A 21010-nucleotide genomic window follows, 5' to 3' on the forward strand; every position below is an offset into this window, starting at 1 on the left:
AGTGGGATCTGTTGGAAAAGTGGTCCGGGTCGCATCTTCAGATGCATCGGCGGATAACCCTGTCTCCAAGGGCCAGGTTGTCGCTGTTGTGGTGACTGCAGAGTGCTCATCTTCTAGGGGGCCGCAGATTCGGCATACAGGACTGGGTCCTGGTGACCACGGATGCCAGCCTTCGAGGCTGGGGGGCAGTCACACAGGGAAGAAACTTCCAAGGCTATGGAAAAGTCAGGAGACTTCCCTACACAAATATTCTGGAACTAAGGGACATTTACAATGCCCTAAGTCAGGCTAGACCCCTGCTTCAACACCGGCCAGTGCTGATCCAGTCAGACAACATCACGGCGGTCGCTCATGTAAACCGACAGGGCGGCACAAGAAGCAGGATGGCGATGGCAGAAGCCACAAGGATTCTCCGATGGGCGGAAAATCATGTGTTAGCACTGTCGGCAGTGTTCATTCCCGGAGTGGACAACTGAGAAGCAGAATTTCTCAGAAGACACGACCTCCACCCGGGAGAGTGGGGACTTCATACAGAAGTTTTCCAAATGATTGTACACCGTTGGGAAAGGCCACAGGTGGACATGATGGCGTCCCGCCTCAACAAAAAGCTACAAAGATATTGCGCCAGGTCAAGGGACCCTCAGGCGATAGCTGTGGACGCTCTGGTAACACCGTGGGTGTACCAGTCGGTGTATGTGTTACCTTCTCTGCCTCTCTTACCCAGGGTAATGAGAATAATAAGAAGGAGAGGAGTAAGAACTATACTCATTGTTCCGGGTTGGCCAAGAAGAGCTTGGTAACCAGAACTCCAAGAAATGATCTCAGAGGACCCATGGCCTCTGCCGCTCAGACAGGACCTGCTGCAGCAGGGGGCCTGTCTGTTCCAAGACGTACCGCGGCTGCGTTTGACGGCATGGAGGTTGAACGCCAGATCCTGAAGGAAAAGGTCATTCCGGAGGAAGTTATCCCTACGCTATTTAAAGCTAGGAAAGAAGTGAACGCAAACCATTATCACCGCATATGGTGGAAATATGTTGCATGCTGTGAGGCCAGGAAGGCCCCAAAGGAGAAATTTCAGCTAGGTCGATTTCTGCACTTCCTACTGTCAGAGGTGACTATGGGCCTAAAATTGGGTTCCATGAAGGTCCAGATTTCGGCTCTATCGATTTTCTTCCAAAAAAGAACTGGCTTCACTGCCTGAAGTTCGGACTTTTGTTAAGGGAGTGCTGCATAGTCAGCCCCCGTTTGTGCCTCAAGTGGCACCGTGGGATCTCAACGTGGTGTTGGATTTCCTGAAGTCGCATTGGGTTGAGCCACTTAAATCCGTGGAGCTACAATACCTCACGTGGAAAGTGGTCATGCTGTGGGCCGTGGCGTCGGCCAGGCGTGTATCAGAATTGGCGGCTTTGTCATACAAAAGCCCTTATCTGTATTTTATATGGATAAGGCGGAATTGAGGACTCGTTCCCAATTCCTTCCTAAGGTGGTATCAGTTTTTCATGTGAACCAACCTGTTGTGGTGCCTGCGGCTACTTGGGACTTGGAGGATTCCAAGTTACTGGACGTAGTCAGGGCCCTGAAAAGTGTATGTTTCCAGGACGGCTGGAGTCAGGAAAACTGACTCGCTATTTATCCTGTATGCACCCAACAAGCTGGGTGCTCCTGCTTCTAAGCAGACTATTGCTCACTGGATCTGTAGCACGATTCAACTTGCACATGCTGCGGCTGGACTGCCGCACCCTAAATCTGTAAAAGCCCATTCCACGAGGAAAGTGGGCTCTTCTTGGGCGGCTGCCCGAGGGGTCTCGGCTTTACAACTTTGCCGAGCTGTTACTTGGTCGGGTTCAAACATTTTTGCAACAGTCTACAAGTTTGATACCCTGGCTGAGGAGGACCTAGAGTTTGCTCATTCGGTGCTGCAGAGTCATCCGCACTCTCCCGCCCGTTTGGGAGCTTTGGTATAATCCCCATGGTCCTTACGGAGTCCCAGCATCCACTTAGGACGTCAGAGAAAATAAGATTTTACTCACCGGTAAATCTATTTCTCGTAGTCCGTAGTGGATGCTGGGCGCCCATCCCAAGTGCGGATTGTCTGCAATACTTGTTTATAGTTATTGCCTAACTAAAGGGTTATTGTTGAGCCATCTGTTGAGAGGCTCAGTTATATTTCATACTGTTAACTGGGTATAGTATCACGAGTTATACGGTGTGATTGGTGTGGCTGGTATGAGTCTTACCCGGGATTCAAAATCCTTCCTATTTGTGTCAGCTCTTCCGGGCACAGTATCCTAACTGAGGTCTGGAGGAGGGTCTTAGTGGGAGGAGCCAGTGCACACCAGGTAGTCCTAAAGCTTTCTTTAGTTGTGCCCAGTCTCCTGCGGAGCCGCTAATCCCCATGGTCCTTACGGAGTCCCAGCATCCACTACGGACTACGAGAAATAGATTTACCAGTGAGTAAAATCTTATTTTAAAGCTCCCCCATATATCAGCATCACATCAGTCAAAGGAGAGCCAGAGACATTGTTCCGCAGCGCTAAATAGAAAGTAACACCCTAAAGCTGCCACCTAATGTGTGTACTTATGCCCCTGAATTAGCAGAATTAGAGTCAAGGACATTAAAGGTAGCCATACTACAGTGACATTGGATGAATGTTAAAGCCTCTTAGCCACAAAGGATTAGAATATCATCCCGATTCAAGGACTAGCTTGTGGCACTTTAATACAACTGTGTAATATGTATATTCGTGAACCCGTAAGAAGGACTGACACGTAAGAGACTATTAGTTATAAAGTTGAAAGATTTGAGCTTGCTGTGACTATGGTAAGAGAAACCATCTCTTGCAGATATATTTAATATAGACTCATCCTAAGAGACAACAATAATTTGAGGCATACAGGAATCGAAAAGCTATATATGCTCTGAAATATAGAAAGCATCAGCTACTTCAAATGGACACAAGGACGCAGCATAACAAAGGTTTATCATACCAGCTTCTTAGGAGTTTAGTTTAATACTGGACAACTACGGTAACATTTTTACTGAGGAAAGGATACAGATTCCTTGGTAATCAACTGTTGATATTACTATCTATGAGCTAAATAGATACTTTCTGTTTTCTGCCAAGGAGGAACTATAAGTAACCTTATAGGAGAAAGTAATCGCTACCATAAGTAGACTGAGCCAAACATCTTTCTCTTTAACTGAAGGGAGAACTGATAGTTGATACTAAAACATAGTGTCAGACATTCTGTATTAACTGCTGTTATTTTTAGGAAGTTTATGGGCCCTTATAGTGCACTATCATATTAAGAGTACCCGGGTCACTCTAACACCTAAGGGTGTCTTGAAAAGAAAAAGGATTTGTTGTATTGCATGCAGGTACTGTGTATAGGCCTAACTGACAAGGGGTTAGCATGTATTAATGACTTAAAGGGGAATGTGTAATTGATGAAATGTTAATGTATACTTAATCCATTTGGTACTGGCCATTAAAGTGTTATACTTGCCATGTGTGTCTGGTCCGTCTGGAAGTTGATCTGAAGATCCTGGAAGAAAGAGATAATATATCTATGATATAAGGGAATCATCCCCTCAGGATAGAGATCAGGCTTACTCAAGCAAGCCTTAACGGTAGTTAAATACTACATATAGCTTGAGTGGAGGCACAACTATTAGGTAACCATCCCTTAATAGAATACATAGACAGCTCTCGTTCAAGGTATTGAGGGTAGGGTTACACATGTGCCCACAGTGTACTGATCTTACATGTGCCCATAGTGTACTGATGTTGCATGTGCCCTTACTGTATGGAACTTGTACAAGTCCTATGTCATATGCACACCTCTAGTCCACTTCTGCAGATGCAGATTTTCTGCACATGCACAGTGCAGAGCCAATATATGTAGCAAAGCTCAAGTCTAAAACATCTGCATCCTTCCATTTACTCAGCTGATAGCAAGCACATACTGTACTGCACATCTGCATATGTGTGGGAAAATCAAGCAAAAGAAGAGAATAAACTGGAGCCGTACAGTGCATTTTATTACATCTAAATGATTACTGCAGTTGTTTACCTTTACTTATTTCGTGCCAACATGTTACATATCAGTGCAGGTCCACTCTAGGTTACAGTCTAAACACTAACATTAACCTATCAGTGACATTTTATTACATTGGTAGAGTTTTGCCTAAATACATCCCTTATGGTCTCTTAACTGTGTATTCCCTCTTCAGGTGACTGCTCTCGTGTTGGCTTCTGAACTGGCTGCGTATCACAACTCCACCATGGTCTATGCTTTTGGGTGAGATCATTAGAAGATTGTAAATGTTGGGGGTAATTCCAAGTTGATCGCAGCAGGAAAGTTTTTAGCAGTTGGGCAAAACCATGTGCACTGCAGGGGGAGCAGATATAACATGTGCAGAGAGAGTTAGATTTGGGTGGGGTGTGTTCAAACTGAAATCTAAATTGCAGTGTAAAAACAAGCAGCCAGTATTTACCCTGCACAGAAACGAAATAACCCACCCAAATCTAACTCTCTCTGCAAATGTTATATCTGCCCCCCCCCCTGCAGAGCACATGGTTTCTCTAACGTCCTAGTGGATGCTGGGGACTCCGTAAGGACCATGGGGAATAGACGGGCTCCGCAGGAGACATGGGCACTTTAAGAAAGAATTTAGATTCTGGTGTGCTCTGGCTCCTCCCTCTATGTCCCCCCTCCAGACCTCAGTTTGAATCTGTGCCCGGACGAGCTGGGTGCTGTTCAGTGACCTCTCCTGAGCTTGCTGTAAGAAAGTATTTTGTTAGGTTTTATTATTTTCAGGGAGCTCTGCTGGCAACAGACTCCCTGCATCGTGGGACTGAGGGGAGAGAAGCAGCCCTACTCTCTGCAGATAGGTTCTGCTTCTTAGGCTACTGGACACCATTAGCTCCAGAGGGATCGTACACAGGATCTCACCCTCGTCGTCCGATCCCGGAGCCGCGCCGCCGTCCCCCTCGCAGAGCCGGAAGACAGAAGCCGGGTGGAAGAAGCAAGAAGACTTCGAAATCGGCGGCAGAAGACTCCAGTCTTCACTGAGGTAGCGTACAGCACTGCAGCTGTGCGCCATTGCTCCCACACTACACCCACATATCTACTTTATACATTGATTCACTGAGTGCGCCTTCAGCATTCTTTTCCAGTTACATTTCCAATTAACAGTGTGGTTACACTGTTTAGAAGTGCCAGCACCTACATCTGAAACTAGTACGGATTTTATGGACTTTTAAGGACGGATAACATTGAATGCACAACCATCCTTTCCTTATATATATATATATATATATATATATATATATATATATATATATATATATATATATATTAAAGATGCTGTCTTAAGTGATATATATATAAAACATGCCCAAAGAGACATTAGTCTACTGGGTTCTAGAGTCAAAGCTATGTCGATTTCTGCTTGACGTGTCCTTTAGAATATGCAATGGACAGATGATGCCGACTTAAGAGGCATATGGAAGGCTGAGGATTGTGTGGAGAAGGGTTCTCGGACCTGGTCTCCACAGCTATAGCTGATAATTCTGATATTTTGCCTTATTTTTTTTCCTGCACAGCCTAGGAAAGCACGACATTATCAAATGCAGCCTTTCGAACACAAAGAAACAAGAGAGTCCGAGGTGCGTCCTTTCTTGCCAGAGGCAGGGGCAGAGGAAAGAAGCTGCACAACACAGCTAGTTCCCAAGAACAGAAGTCCTCCCCGGCCTCTACAAAATCCACCGCATGCCGCTGGGGCTCCACAGGCGGAGCTATGCCCGGTGGGGGCACGCCTTCGTAAGTTCAGCCACAAGTGGGTTCACTCCCTGTTGGATCCCTGGGCAATAGATATTGTGTCTCAGGGATACAAGCTGGACTTTGAGGAGATGCCCCCTCACCGACGGCCCTGCCGGCTTCTCCCCACGAGAGGGAAATAGTGTTAACTGCAATTCACAAATTGTATCATCAACAGGTGGTGGTCAAGGTTCCCCTCCTTCAACAAGGAGGGGGTTATTATTCGACCATGTTGTAGTCCCAAAACCGGACGGTTCGGTCAGACCCATATTGAATTTAAAATCCCTGAACATATACCTGAAAAGGTTCAAGTTCAAGATGGAATCGCTAAGAGCGGTCATCGCAAGCCTGAAAGGGGGAGATTTTATGGTGTCTCTGGACATAAAGGATGCATACCTTCATGCCCCCATTTATCCACCTCATCAGGCGTACCTCAGAATTGCGGTACGGGATTGTCATTACCAATTTCAGACGTTGCCGTTTGGTCTCTCCACGGCCCCGAGAATATTCACCAAGGTAATGGCGGAAATGATGGTGCTCCTGCGGAAGCAAGGTGTCACTATTATCCCGTACTTGGACGATCTCCTCATAAAAGCGAGATCAAGAGAGCAGTTGCTGAACAGCGTATCACTTTCTCTGGAAGTGTAACGGCAACACGGCTGGATTCTATATATTCCAAAGTCGCAGTTGGTTCCTACAGCTCATCTGCCTCTCCTAGGCATGATCCTAGACACAGACCAGAAAAGGGTTTATCTCCCGATAGAGAGAGCTCAGGAGCTCATGACACTCGTCAGGAATCTATTAAAACCAAAACAGGTGTCAGTGCATCACTGCACTCGAGTCCTGGGAAGGATGGTGGCATCATACGAGGCCATTCCCTTCGGCAGGTTCCATGCGAGGACCTTCCAATGGGACTTACTGGACAAGCGGTCCGGATCTCATCTTCAGATGCATCGGTTAATCACCCTGTCCCCCAGGGCCAGGGTGTCACTCCTGTGGTGGCTGCAGAGTTCTCACCTTCTAGAGGGACGCAGATTCGGAATTCAGGACTGGGTCCTGGTGACCATGGATGCTAGCCTCCGAGGGTGGGGAGCAGTCACACAGGGAAGAAATTTCCAAGGTCTGTGGTCAAGTCCAGAGACTTGCCTTCACATCAACATCCTGAAACTAAGGGCCGTATACAGCGCCCTACGTCAAGCGGAGCACTTGCTTCGCGACCAACCGGTTCTGATTCAGTCAAATAACATCACCGCAGTGGCTCATGTGAACCGCCAAGGCGGCAGAAGGAGCAGAGTGGCGATGGCAGAAGCCACCAGAATTATTCGCTGGGCGGAGAATCACGTAAGCGCTCTGTCAGCAGTGTTCATCCCGGGAGTGGACAACTGGGAAGCAGACTTCCTCAGCAGACACGACCTCCACCCGGGAGAGTGGGGACTTCATCAGGAAGTCTTCACACAGATCACATATCGGTGGGAACTGCCACAGGTGGACATGATGGCATCCAGCCTCAACAAAAAACTACAGAGGTATTGCGCCAGGTCAAGAGACCCTCAATCAATAGCGGTAGACGCCCTGGTGACACTGTGGCTGTTCCAGTCGGTCTATGTATTTCCTCCTCTTCCTCTCATACCAAGGTGCTGAGGCTAATTAGTAAAAGAGGAGAGAGAACAATCCTCATTGTTCCAGATTGGCCACGAAGGACCTGGTATCCAGATCTGCAAGAAATGCTCACAGAGGACCCGTGGCCTCTTCCTCTAAGACAGGACCTGTTGCAACAGGGGCCCTGTCTGTTCCAAGACTTACCGCGGCTGCGTTTGACGGCATGACGGTTGAACGCCGGATCCTAGCAGAAAAGGGCATTCCGGACGAGGTCATTCCTACGCTGATAAAGGCTAGGAAGGACGTGACAGCTAAACATTATCACCGTATATGGCGAAAATATGTTTCTTGGTGTGAGGCCAGGAATGCTCCTACAGAGGAATTCCAGCTGGGCCGTTTCCTCCACTTCCTACAGTCGGGAGTGAATTTGGGCCTGAAATTGGGCTCCATTAAGGTCCAGATTTCGGCCCTATCCATTTTCTTTCAAAAAGAACCACAAACAAACAAATAGCTTGGCGCTAACAGCTAAAAAGAAAGTGTGTGCATCAATTATTTATTTATTTAATTAATTAATTAAAGAACACTCTGTTTCAATCGCGGCTGTTAAATAAGGGAGAGTACTCTACACTTCAAAGTTACATGAAATACAAACACACCAATAACAGCGCTGATTTAAAACATAAGCGTGCTTTTTATTTATTTAACACAATTAAGAACAATAATAAAAATCACATTTGAAAGACTAAATCCTGCAAAGCGTATCATAATTGACACAGTTGGTATGGTACAATTCTGAACCTTTATATTGAGGTTTAATCCATGAATTAGTTCAAGCAGATATAATATATAGAAACTCTGTCTAGCGTGGCAGTCTCTTATAAAGCAGCAGTTAATTAGTGATAATAAAGCCGATCAGTTAGTAGCAGCAGGTGAGGCAATAATTGGCAATTCCCACTGTGACAAGCTTGGCAGTTAGTTGCAGAGGATATTTAAGAGCAATATTAGTGGATTAATACATGCTGTAATTTGGACTGTCAGGCTTATATAAAGAGTCCGTTTTTTAGAAGTAAATACAACCTGCTTCAAGGATCCAGAATTGACCCTTTATGGACCAATGATTGGTGTCTCCCGACTCCTGGTGCTTTTAATAACCGTTTTTTGTGGGTCTTATCCGGAGTATCCCAAAGAAAGGTCCAGGCATAAGCAGGTGAAAAGACTTGAACATCCGGTACCGGACAGCTGGTGAAGGCTCTTACGCGTTTCTCCGCCTAATAATAACTCAGCGGCTTCCTCAGAGAAGTGGGGGCGTGCATCGTCAGTGACATAGTGCATACATACTAGACGATATCGGGAATGATGTGTCGGAATCAGGCACTGTATCGTCTAGTGTTCACAGCATAAATGATCTTTGATAATGATTACGGCAACTTGGATAGGGTCGGTGTGGCCACATTGGTGCATAGGTGGGTACATCCGCATAGTGGCTGACTTGCGTGTGACTTTGCGTTAGCCCCTATGACTTGAAATGTTTGTGCTGTTTGTCATATGTACAGAGTTTGTAAATATGAAGTGACAAAGTGAAACATTGCGCCTCAGTATGAATAAAAGAAAGACTATGCCAGATTACAGAAGTTAATTGTATCCTATATAATAGCCCAGACCTGTCATTCTGTGACTGTATGTATAACGTTGGGCGTGGCTAGGAGCTCTAATTGGGTTAGCAGCAGGTCTATCACACCCAGTCCACAGCTGATTGGGCGAAAAACGCCCTCCCACACAGGTTACATCCAATGGGAGGCTCTGCCCTTCGGCTGCTGTGTGTTCCCAGAGCAGGATTAACAATGGGGCTGATGGAGCTGCAGCTCCAGGTCCACACTCCAAAATAGGTCCACTGCATCTGTAGCAACATACCCTCCAACAATTTACACATAAAAATCGGTACACATTCGAAAAGGGGGTGTGGCCACGGGTAAAGTGGCATGGCCACGCCCCCTTTCCTATACTTTCACTGGAAGTTTGGAGAGCCAAAAATCGGTACAGACCATAAAAAAACGGTACTGTACCTGCCAAAAAGGTACAGGTGGAGGGTATGCAACTGCATCTGCAGCAAGTCTCTGCGCTGTAGATAGGGGGGGGGGGGGAATCCTTTCACTGCAGCATCCTATATCCTATGCCAGTCCGCCTGCCCCCTCCGGCATCAACAATCCACACTCCCTAGCCACGGCACAGGTGGAACAAAAGCTGCTGCGGCCACCGGCATAGATGTGTATGAAAGCAGTGCAGCGGAAGGCTTTCATAGCCCTCCCTGCGCCGCATACTCTCCCCGTAGCCTCCTCTGCACGTGATATCACAGAAGTGCCTCCCCGCCACAGCCGTGCCCAGATCCCCAGAGGCCCTGACTCCGCAACACAGCACCTGGGCTGCCGGCCTGGAAGCCCCAAGATGGCTAATGTAATGGATAGAGTGGGTGATATCGCAGAGGGTAATGTCTGGACGCTGAATCAATGTAAAAGGTGACAGTGCTGTGCAGTGCAGTGGGTGTGCAGTGTCACTGTCACTGCACAGTACTGTAACCTTTTACATTGATTCAGCGAGTCAATCAGTTCTGTCAGCCAGTCACTATTGTTAGCATCGGTGTCCCAACACGCCGCATTACAGGGAAGTAGACACACAAAATAAACTACAGCTCCCAGCAGCCCTTAGTGCCGAAGCATTCCAGCGCGAAGGCCTGCTGGGAGCTGTAGTTTATTGAGTGCATCTTCTTCCCTGTATGCGGCACGTTGGGACACCGGCGCTAACAATAGTGACTAGCTGCTTGGCTGGTGTGCGAGTCTCCGGGAGAGCAACTGCCAAAGGGAGGACAGCAGCTTAGCTGCTTCCAGGAGGAGCAGGAAAAGCATTACCCGCCTCCACCACCCGCTGTGACTCCAGACCCCCTCCCCCACCCGCAGCACCCCCGCACCTGCCCCACCCCCTGAACCACCGCACCCACACCCACCCGTGCCACCCTCGCACCCGTGGTGGCTCCGGACCCTCACCCGCGGCACCACCCCCTCCACCACCTGCGGCACCACTGCAACCACTCCTCCCCCACCTGCGGCACCCCCGGGCCCCCTCCCCCATCTGCGTCTCCCCCGCACCCGCCACTCCCCCAACCACAGCACCTACTAGGTGATTCATCAGGCCCTGCATTCGCTGTTCATGCCATTGCAAGGGGCTACAACCCCTTAACCATCGCACACCCTTTGTCCTTGCAATATTTAACCACTCACACAATTATGATTGGAAGTAATACTTCATATAATACAAATATTGCACACCACAAGGGCATGCAAGGGTTAAGGGGGCGTAGAGCGCCCGTAGGGTGCAATGAATCACCTAGTTATCTATATGGTTTAACGTTCCTGGAAGGTGCCCCAAAGTGTTACACATACATTTGTGAGCCCTCTTAGCTTTCCAACACCCTGGCGCTACTGGATAGGGCGTGAGTCGTTGATGAGAGACTACAGTGGTGTTTATGTATATAAAAAAATATATTTTATTTTGAGTATAATTACGGAATGAGTAGGCAAAACTCATTCCATAATTATACTCAAAATAAAATATATTTCTCTGACGTCCTAGTGGATGCTGGGGACTCCGTAAGGACCATGGGGAATAGCGGCTCCGCAGGAGACTGGGCACAAAAGTAAAGCTTTAGAACTACCTGGTGTGCACTGGCTCCTCCCCCTATGACCCTCCTCCAAGCCTCAGTTAGATTTTTGTGCCCGAACGAGAAGGGTGCACACTAGGTGGCTCTCCTGAGCTGCTTAGTGAAAAGTTTAGTTTTAGGTTTTTTATGTTCAGTGAGACCTGCTGGCAACAGGCTCACTGCATCGAGGGACTAAGGGGAGAAGAAGCGAACTCACCTGCGTGCAGAGTGGATTGGGCTTCTTAGGCTACTGGACATTAGCTCCAGAGGGACGATCACAGGCCCAGCCTGGATGGGTCCCAGAGCCGCGCCGCCGGCCCCCTTACAGAGCCAGAAGACAGAAGAGGTCCGGAAAATCGGCGGCAGAAGACGTCCTGTCTTCAACAAGGTAGCGCACAGCACTGCAGCTGTGCGCCATTGCTCTCAGCACACTTCACACTCCGGTCACTGAGGGTGCAGGGCGCTGGGGGGGGGGGGGGCGCCCTGAGACGCAATAAAAACACCTTGGATGGCAAAAAATGCATCACATATAGCTCCTGGGCTATATGGATGAATTTAACCCCTGCCAGAATACACAGAAAAACGGGAGATAAGGCCGCCGAGAAGGGGGCGGAGCCTATCTCCTCAGCACACTGGCGCCATTTTCCCTCACAGCTCCGTTGGAGGGAAGCTCCCTGGCTCTCCCCTGCAGTCACTACACTACAGAAAGGGTTAAAAAAGAGAGGGGGGCACTAATTACGCGCAGTATTAAAAATACAGCAGCTATAAGGGGAAAAACACTTATATAAGGTTATCCCTGTATATATATAGCGCTCTGGTGTGTGCTGGCAAACTCTCCCTCTGTCTCCCCAAAGGGCTAGTGGGGTCCTGTCCTCTATCAGAGCATTCCCTGTGTGTGTGCTGTGTGTCGGTACGTTTGTGTCGACATGTATGAGGAGAAAAATGATGTGGAGACGGAGCAGATTGCCTGTAATAGCGATGTCACCCCCTAGGGGGTCGACACCTGAGTGGATGAACTGTTGGAAGGAATTACGTGACAGTGTCAGCTCTGTATAAAAGACAGTGGTTGACATGAGACAGCCGGCTACTCAGCTTGTGCCTGTCCAGACGTCTCATAGGCCGTCAGGGGCTCTTAAGCGCCCGTTACCTCAGATGGCAGATATAGACGCCGACACGGATACTGACTCCAGTGTCGACGGTGAAGAGACAAATGTGACTTCCAGTAGGGCCACACGTTACATGATTGAGGCAATGAAAAATGTTTTACACATTTCTGATAATACGAGTACCACCAAAAAGGGGTATTATGTTCGGTGAGGAAAAACTACCTGTAGTTTTCCTGAATCTGAGAAATTAAATGAGGTGTGTGATGATGCGTGGGTTTCCCCCGATAACAACTGATAATTTCTAAAATGTTATTGGCATTATATCCTTTCTCGCCAGAGGTTAGGGTGCGTTGGGAAACACCCCCTAGGGTGGATAAAGCGCTCACACGCTTGTAAGAAAAAGGGCTCTACCCTCTCCTGAGATGGCCGCCCTTAAGGATCCTGCTGATAGAAAGCAGGAGGGTATCCTAAAATGTATTTACACACATACTGGTGTTATACTGCGACCAGCAATCGCCTCAGCCTGGATGTGCAGTGCTGGGTTGGCGTGGTCGGATTCCCTGACTGAAAATATTGATACCCTAGATAGGGACAGTATATTATTGCCTATAGAGCATTTAAAAGATGCATTTCTATATATGCGTGATGCACAGCGGAATATTTGCCGACTGGCATCAAGTCTAAGTGCGTTGTCCATTTCTGCCAGTAGAGGGTTATGGACACGACAGTGGTCAGGTGATGCGGATTCCAAACGGCATTTGGAAGTATTGCCTTATTAAGGGGAGGAGTTATTTGGGGTCGGTCTTTCAGACCTGGTGGCCACGGCAACAGCTGGGAAATCCACGTTTGTACCCCAGGTCGCCTCTCAACATAAGAAGACGGCGTATTATCAGGCGCAGTCTTTTCGTGGGCAAGCGGGCAAAAGGTTCCTCATTTCTGCCCCGTGACAGAGGGAGAGGAAAAAGGCTGCAGAAATCAGCCAGTTCCCAGGAACAGAAGCCCTCTCCCGCCTCTGCCAAGCCCTCAGTATGACGCTGGGGCTTTACAAGCAGAATCAGGCACGGTGGGGGCCCGTCTCAATGAATTTCAGCGCGCAGTGGGCTCACTCGCAAGTAGACCCCTGGATCCTTCAGGTGATATCTCAGGGGTACAAATTGGAATTCGAGACGTCTCCCCCTCGCCGTTTCCTAAAGTCGGCTTTACCGATGTCTCCTTCTGACAGGGAGGCAGTTTTGGAAGCCATTCACAAGCTGTATTCCCAGCAGGTGATAATCAAGGTACCCCTCCTGCAACAGGGAACGGGGTATTATTCCACACTGTTGTGGTACCGAAGCCGGACGGCTCGGTGAGACCGATTCTAAATCTAAAATCTTGAACACTTACATACGGAGGTTCAAATTCAAGATTGAGTCACTCAGAGCAGTGATTGCGAACCTGGAAGAAGGGGACTACATGATGTCTCGGGACATCAAGGATGCTTACCTTCATGTCCCAATTTACCCTTCTCACCAAGGGTACCTCAGGTTTATGGTACAGAACTGTCACTATCAGTTTCAGACGCTGCCGTATGGATGGTCCACGGCACCCCGGGTCTTTACCAAGGTAATGGCCGAAATGATGATACTCCTTCGAAGGAAGGGAATTTTAGTTATCCCTTACTTGGACGATTCCCTGATAAGGGTAAGATCCAGGGAACAGTTGGAGGTCGGTGTAGCACTATCTCAGGTAGTGTTGCGGCAGCACGATTGGATTCTCAATATTCCAAAATCGCAGCTGATTCCGACGACTCGTCGTCTGTTCCTAGGGATGATCCTGGACACAGTCCAGAAAAAGGTGTTTCTCCCGGAGGAGAAAGTCAGGGAGTACTGAGCCAAGTCTCAGTACATCAATGAAAGGGTTCTGGGAAAAATGGTGGCTTCCTACGAAGCAATCCCATTCGGCAGATTCCACGCAAGAACTTTCCAGTGGGACCTGCTGGACAAATGGTCCGGGTCGCATCTTCAGATGCATCAGCGGATAACCCTGTCACCAAGCACAAGGGTGTCTCTCCTGTGGTGGTTGCAGAGTGCTCATCTTCTAGAGGGCCGCAGATTCGACATTCAGGACTGGGTCCTGGTGACCACGGATGCCAGCCTGCGAGGCTGGGGAGCAGTCACACAGGGAAGGAATTTCCAGAGCTTATGGTCAAGCCTGGAGACATCACTTCACATAAATATCCTGAAGCTAAGGGCCATTTACAATGCTCTAAGCTCAGCAAGACCTCTGCTTCAAGGTCACCCGGAGTTGATCCATTCGGACAACATCACGGCAGTCACCCACGTAAACAGACAGGGTGACACAAGAAGCAGGAGGGCAATGGCAGAAGCTGCAAGGATTCTTCGCTGGGCGGAAAATCATGTGATAGCACTGTCAGCAAGTGGGGACTTCACCCAGAAGTTTTCCACATGTTTATAAAACTCGACAAGTATTGCGCCGGGTCAAGGGACCCTCCGGCAATAGCTGTAGATGCTCTGGTAACACAGTGGGTGTACCAGTCAGTGTATGTGTTCCCTCCTCTGCCTCTCATACCCAAGGTACTGAGAATTATAAGATGGAGAGGAGTAAGCACTATATTCGGGCTCCGGATTGGCCAAGAAGGACTTGGTAACCGGAACTTCAAGAGATGCTCACGGAGGATCCGTGGCCTCTACCTCTAAGAAGGGACCTGCTCCAGCAAGGACCCTGTCTGTTCCAAGACTTACCGCGACTGCGTTTGACGGCATGGCGGTTGAACGCCGGATCCTGAAGGAGAAAGGCATTCCGGATGAAGTCATTCCTATCCTGATCAAAGCCAGGAAAGATATAACCGCAAAACATTATCACCGCATTTGGCGAAAATATGTTGCGTGGTGCGAGGCCAGTAAGGCCCCGACGGAGGAATTTTCAACTAGGTCGATTCCTACATTTCCTGCAAACAGGAGTGTCTATGGGCCTGAAATGGGGGTCCATTAAGGTTCAAATTTCGGCCCTGTCAATTTTCTTCCAAAAAGAACTAGCTTCAGTCCCTGAAGTTCAGACGTTTGTGAAAGGGGTACTGTATATACAGCCTCCTTTTGTGCCTCCAGTGGCACCTTGGGATCTAAATGTAGTTTTTGGGTTCCAAAAGTCACATTGGTTTGAACCACTTAAATATGTGGAGTTAAAATATCTCACATGGAAAGTGGTCATGCTGTTGGCCCTGGCCTGGGCCAGGTGCGTGTCAGAATTGGCGGCTTTATCCTGTAAAAGCCCTCATCTGATTTTCCATTCGGACAGGGCGGAATTGAGGACTTGTCCTCAGTTTCTCCCTAAGGTGGTTTTCAGCGTTTCACCTGAATCAACCTATTGTGGTGCCTGCGGCTACTAGGGACTTGGAGGACTCCAAGTTGCTAGACGTTGTCAGGGCCCTGGAAATATAGGTTTCCAGGACGGCTGGAGTCAGAAAATCTGACTCTTTGTTTATTCTGTATGCACCCAACAAGCTGGGTGCTCCTGCTTCTAAGCAGACTATTGCTTGTTGGATTTGTAGTACAATTCAGCTTGCACATTCTGTGGCAGGCCTGCCACAGACAAAATCTGTAAAAGCCCATTCCACAAGGAAGGTGGGCTCATCTTGGGCGGCTGCCCGAGGGGTCTCGGCTTTATAACTTTGCCGAGCAGCTACTTGGTCAGGAGCAAATACGTTTGTAAAATTCTACAAATTTGATACCCTGGCTGAGGAGGACCTGGAGTTCTCTCATTTGGTGCTGCAGAGTCATCCGCACTCTCCCGCCCGTTTGGGAGCTTTGGTATAATCCCCATGGTCCTTACGGAGTCCCCAGCATCCACTAGGACGTCAGAGAAAATAAGAATTTACTTACCGATAATTCTATTTCTCGTAGTCCGTAGTGGATGCTGGGGGCCCATCCCAAGTGCGGATTGTCTGCAATACTGGTACATAGTTATTGTTACCAAAAAAAAAAAATCGGGTTATTGCTGTAGTGAGCCATCTTTTCTAGAGGCTCCTCTGTTATCATGCTGTTAACTGGGTTTAGATCACAAGTTATATGGTGTGATTGGTGTGGCTGGTATGAGTCTTACCCGGGATTCAAAATCCTTCCTTATTGTGTACGCTCGTCCGGGCACAGTATCCTAACTGAGGCTTGGAGGAGGGTCATAGGGGGAGGAGCCAGTGCACACCAGGTAGTTCTAAAGCTTTACTTTTGTGCCCAGTCTCCTGCGGAGCCGCTATTCCCCATGGTCCTTACGGAGTCCCCAGCATCCACTACGGACTACGAGAAATAGAATTATCGGTAAGTAAATTCTTATTTTTTTCTACATACATAAACACCACTGTAGTCTCTCATCAACGACTCATACCCTATCCAATAGCACCAGAGGTTTCTTTTCTTTTTTGCTATTTGTTAGATTGAGGAATACTTGGAAAGAATTCCCACCCTTGAAACCTAGGCTGCACGGATAGATTCTCTTCACACATACAGATGTGTTCCCTTACATCTTTGCTTTTTTACAAATTTAACCCAACACGCAAAACACGGCTAAGCTGTTTTTCACGAGTAGCGAGTGAATGAATTTTTACATTTTTGTTTGCCATAATAGAATATGTATAAAGTAACATATTAAAGAAGCAAATTAAGAAAAATCACAAGGCATGGCTAAATCTCTGAGTCTATGGCATGCAAAACTGTGCCATACATGGCGGGGTATAGCAAAGATGTATGTGGACACATCTGTATACAACATTTATTGGAGGGAGCGCGGACCACACCCCCACCTGCTCTTAGCTTTCCAGTCTATGAAGTATACTAGGGCAGTAAATATACATTGTACTGCTGAACACTGCAGAGTATACATTTTTAAATAGATACTGTATGTGCCTTTTGTTTCTTGTCACAGATTCTGCTTTTTGTTCTTTTCTGTAGAGAAGGCAGCTTGAAGGTTTTCTTTTGGGTTATACTGGATGTTCCGAATTCTAACAGCAAATATGTCACTGTGAACTCAGTAAAGGCAGCACTCACCAGGGTTCTCCAATCTAAGGCTAACCGGACTGGAACCTACATATATGATCAGTACCACGCTGACCCAAACTCACTGGATATATTCGGTTAGTATACATTGTTCCCATGCAGTGGCGAATTATTAAGTTGTACAACTATGACATTGACAAGTTCCACCACCTTCCACTGAGATGTCTTCTCCTTCTGGCAGGTACAGTCAAACAATTTGTAAGAGGAAACCAATTGGGGGAGTAACTGAGTGTAGCCTGGTCGAGGACGCTGAGTGTGTGTGTGTGTGTGTGTGTGTGTGTGTGTGTGTGGGGTGGGGTGTACTAATTGCCTGGACTCAGGTCTGTTGGATGGGGCCCAGCAGGAGCTGCTGGGGCAGACAGATGTCTCCCCTTCACGCATTGGATTTTTCATATTTCATTTATTTTTCAGTAGGGGGCGTGGTCATGTGTTATATATTTACCACAAGCCCTTCAGTACCCATTCCCTGCGGTTGTATCACCGGCCCTGATCTTTGTGGGTCAGAAGTGGGGTTTAAAGGGTCCTGATTTATTTTTATTTTTTTTTAACAAATATTGAGAGGTATGCATTATGACAAAATGAAGTTGGACATAGGGGTTTGCTGAATATCCTCGTGAAGCTCGGGAGAGGTTCTTCCTGAAAATATTCGGTGTATGACGTGTTTGTTGTATATATTAATACATTGTCCAGAGAGGATGTAAAATCATTTTGAGAATTTACAACGATGGCTTATGGTAAAGCAGTGTGGCATTATGGCCCTTCCATTGAGCAATGCCTCTGGTCAATATTAGTTTTCATCTATCAGCCACTATCTCCATTTTCTGTTGTGACAAACACTGATGGGGATGATCCAAAGTTGGACACAAGTCTACTGCAATTGCTCCGCATAGCATGCATGGAACTAAATGCTCATCATCATCAATGTGCCCAGCCTGAAGGAGGGAGCTGGAGCCCGGCAGCCCCTAGGTAAAATCCACCGCTGTACACAAGTCACATTCACACAATATAATGCTCTGCAAATAAACTTGTGTTAAACTGCATTTGACCCTAAATGTTTGCCTTTATGCTTTTTTATCTATATGTGTTTGTTGTGTTGCTGTTGTAATAACTATCTAAAGGTGATTACCTCCTTACTTTTAATGTAATATTTTATTTATACATATATGTATTCTTTCAAGCCAGACATGCACATGAATATAATTCTTCCTAAATCAGAATATACAACCCACAAACTTGAAGTTTACTTTGTCTTTTCTCAGGGACATACATTCAGCACTACCGTCAGAAAGACCCCAGGTCACCTCATAGCTAACGCCAGAAACAGCCTTATATGGTATAATCTGTAATTGCAATCAATTACTAATATCCATTCCATCTGAAGGTTCTCATATCACAAACAGGCACTTGAAGGCCTCACCTAGCTTGCATTCTTGCAGTAAGCCAATCTTATTCTTAAAATAAGAATTGCTAACTATGTTTCCTGCTACCCACTGTGTTCCATTCTGCTGATTGAGAACTTTTGCTTTTCTTTTTAATTTATTTGGAATTATGTTTTCAGAAGCCAGCATACTGAAGCAGCTGTTCTCCTCCAGTACTGGTAGGCAAGCCACATCATCTCCTGCTACCACTGTGCTTCAATTAATTCAATTAAAATGATTCTGTTGAAATAAGGAAATGGTGAAATGGAAAAAAAATCACTAGATAAGAAAAGGAAAGAGAAAAGAAACCACAAACTTGAAAATAGAAAAAAAAAAAAAAGCGTTTGACCTTATTTTATTGCAGAGTAGAACGTGGAGTAAAACATACCCTCCCCAGTGACCCCCACCGTTTAGAAGTTGACGTTCCTTCAATGCCTTCAATTGCTGGGTGCTTCAGGCGATACAGCTGGAGGCTGCCTAAGTTGTGCTTAAGGTGAAGTAACTAGCATTTCTCCATCAATATGCAGTGAGTGCAGAACATTCTTGGACTGTCGGCTATAGTCACAGATGCACTAGCTTTGAATTGCCCCGCAGTTATTCATGGTGAATAAGCACTCCTTCATAGCAGCTGTTTGTAATGTCAGCTCTCGCAGTCAGCACGTTGGACCTGGCCTGCTTTTGTTAGTGTTTAATCAGCTATTCCAAGTATATGATTTAGCTCAGAAGTATACAGGCTTTGATGTAAGTGAATGTTGCAAAATGGCTTTACTCGCTCCTTATTTAGAGGCCTATGTATCAAATAATATTTGCAGGATATTCCCAGAAAACACTCGTCTTGGTGGGATACCAGCAAATATTAAGGATCCCCTGAATGTACCTCCAATATCTGCTGTGTAGGTTTGTATGGAGGCTGTAAAGTTGCCAGATTTACCAAGTTTTGTAATGTGAAGCATTCCGGAGCTTTGCCTCAATAGGATAATGCCATCTCCAGATGACATTATCATATAGTAGCCTATGGGCTAAATAGGGAGAGTACCTCCAGAATCCTCCCCGGCAGTGGCCGCTGCACATACATTGTCTACTGGCCATACATGCACAGAAAGGTCCCAGCTCCCAATATAGAAGGGAAATGCTTTTGTTTTCATTTCTATTCTTTATACATCGCAGTGATGGCCCCTTTCAGAGCCCCTATCCCTGCATTTGATTTTAGCACATTCAGGGACATGCAAATTTCTTATTGCCGCAATTAGTGGCGTTAACAAATTATAATTATTAGGTCTGAAACCCGATGACTATTAAATATGCCCCTTAGCTTTTCCATAGTTGCTGGCTTTGTGGAACCCCTCTGGGGGAACCTGGAGGTGGAGGCTCCAGAGACAACTCCGGAGGCTGAATTGTATTATCATAGCTCTTCCCACTTCACTGCAGAAGAAGACAGGGTGTGAGATGGCTGCTACTCTAGGATTCTAGGAGATCTCTTCAAATTTGGCAGAGTAGGCAAGTAAGCCTTTACTATGTTATTTTTGGAAGGCTGTTCTTTGAATCTACTAGTTTTGTGTATTTTTTTACATTGTATTTCTAAGTGTACTCTATACAATTTTTGACTCACCAACCACAAAAACTACTGTTCTAGACAGTGGGTACTGTATCAAGTCAGAGTACCGTAGCAGGTTAGACTCTAGTGCAATTTCTCTGCTTCCTCTAAATGATAGCCATTTATGTGGCACGCGTCACTTGCGCTGCCTGTAGACGGGTTGTCTGAATTTAGTTTTTGTAATTGCATTAGTTGCTCCACTAATTCGTGACCAGAAACCCAAGTACACAAGGTGATCTCCAGTACAATTAATGTGAATCCATGTTCAGTATACTGTGATTTGGGCTTAATTTGCATTAATTTTTGGATTTAATTTAAATCATTGAATTAGCAATGTCTTTTTGTCTCAATGTACAAAATGTTTACTAACAACTCCTGTACAATAAAATCTGTATCTGTGCCTTTTATTTTATCTTTTCCTCAGTTCTCTAGAGGTGTGACTAAAATTATGCATTTTATTTTACACGTCATAGGGACATCCGGAGAAATTAATGACATTCTTTTATTGTGCAAAATGTTTATGATCTAATCCATTAAATACACGTGCTTGTATTTTACTGTAATTTATGACAATCATAGATAATAGTTCCAGAATTTTGAGTTCACTGCCTTTTTTTATTATCTATTGTCTTATAAAAAAAAAAATCCAAAATATGGGGAAGGGTGGGAGGAAACAATATTTTTTTCATAATAATTATGAATTTTCATTCTAAGGGGTCTATTCATGAAGTAGT

At 46.4% G+C, this 21010-nt stretch overlaps 1 protein-coding gene across 5 annotated transcripts in view; it reads left to right on the forward strand.

Moving 5' to 3' along the window:
- TMPRSS6 (transmembrane serine protease 6) overlaps nucleotides 1-21010 on the forward strand; it is a 377861-nt gene that overhangs the window by 168248 nt on the left and 188603 nt on the right. For 4 of the 5 annotated variants that reach the window (XM_063940656.1, XM_063940658.1, XM_063940659.1 and 1 more), the window contains 3 exons: nucleotides 4235-4302; nucleotides 17160-17341; nucleotides 18823-18861. In XM_063940656.1, coding sequence (XP_063796726.1) covers nucleotides 4235-4302; nucleotides 17160-17341; nucleotides 18823-18861 — 289 coding nt within the window. The remainder of the gene's footprint in view (nucleotides 1-4234; nucleotides 4303-17159; nucleotides 17342-18822; nucleotides 18862-21010) is intronic. The other variant, XM_063940657.1, reaches the window with a different exon arrangement.

This window comes from Pseudophryne corroboree, chromosome 9, assembly GCF_028390025.1.
Source record: "Pseudophryne corroboree isolate aPseCor3 chromosome 9, aPseCor3.hap2, whole genome shotgun sequence".
In the NCBI taxonomy this organism is placed as follows: domain Eukaryota; kingdom Metazoa; phylum Chordata; class Amphibia; order Anura; family Myobatrachidae; genus Pseudophryne; species Pseudophryne corroboree.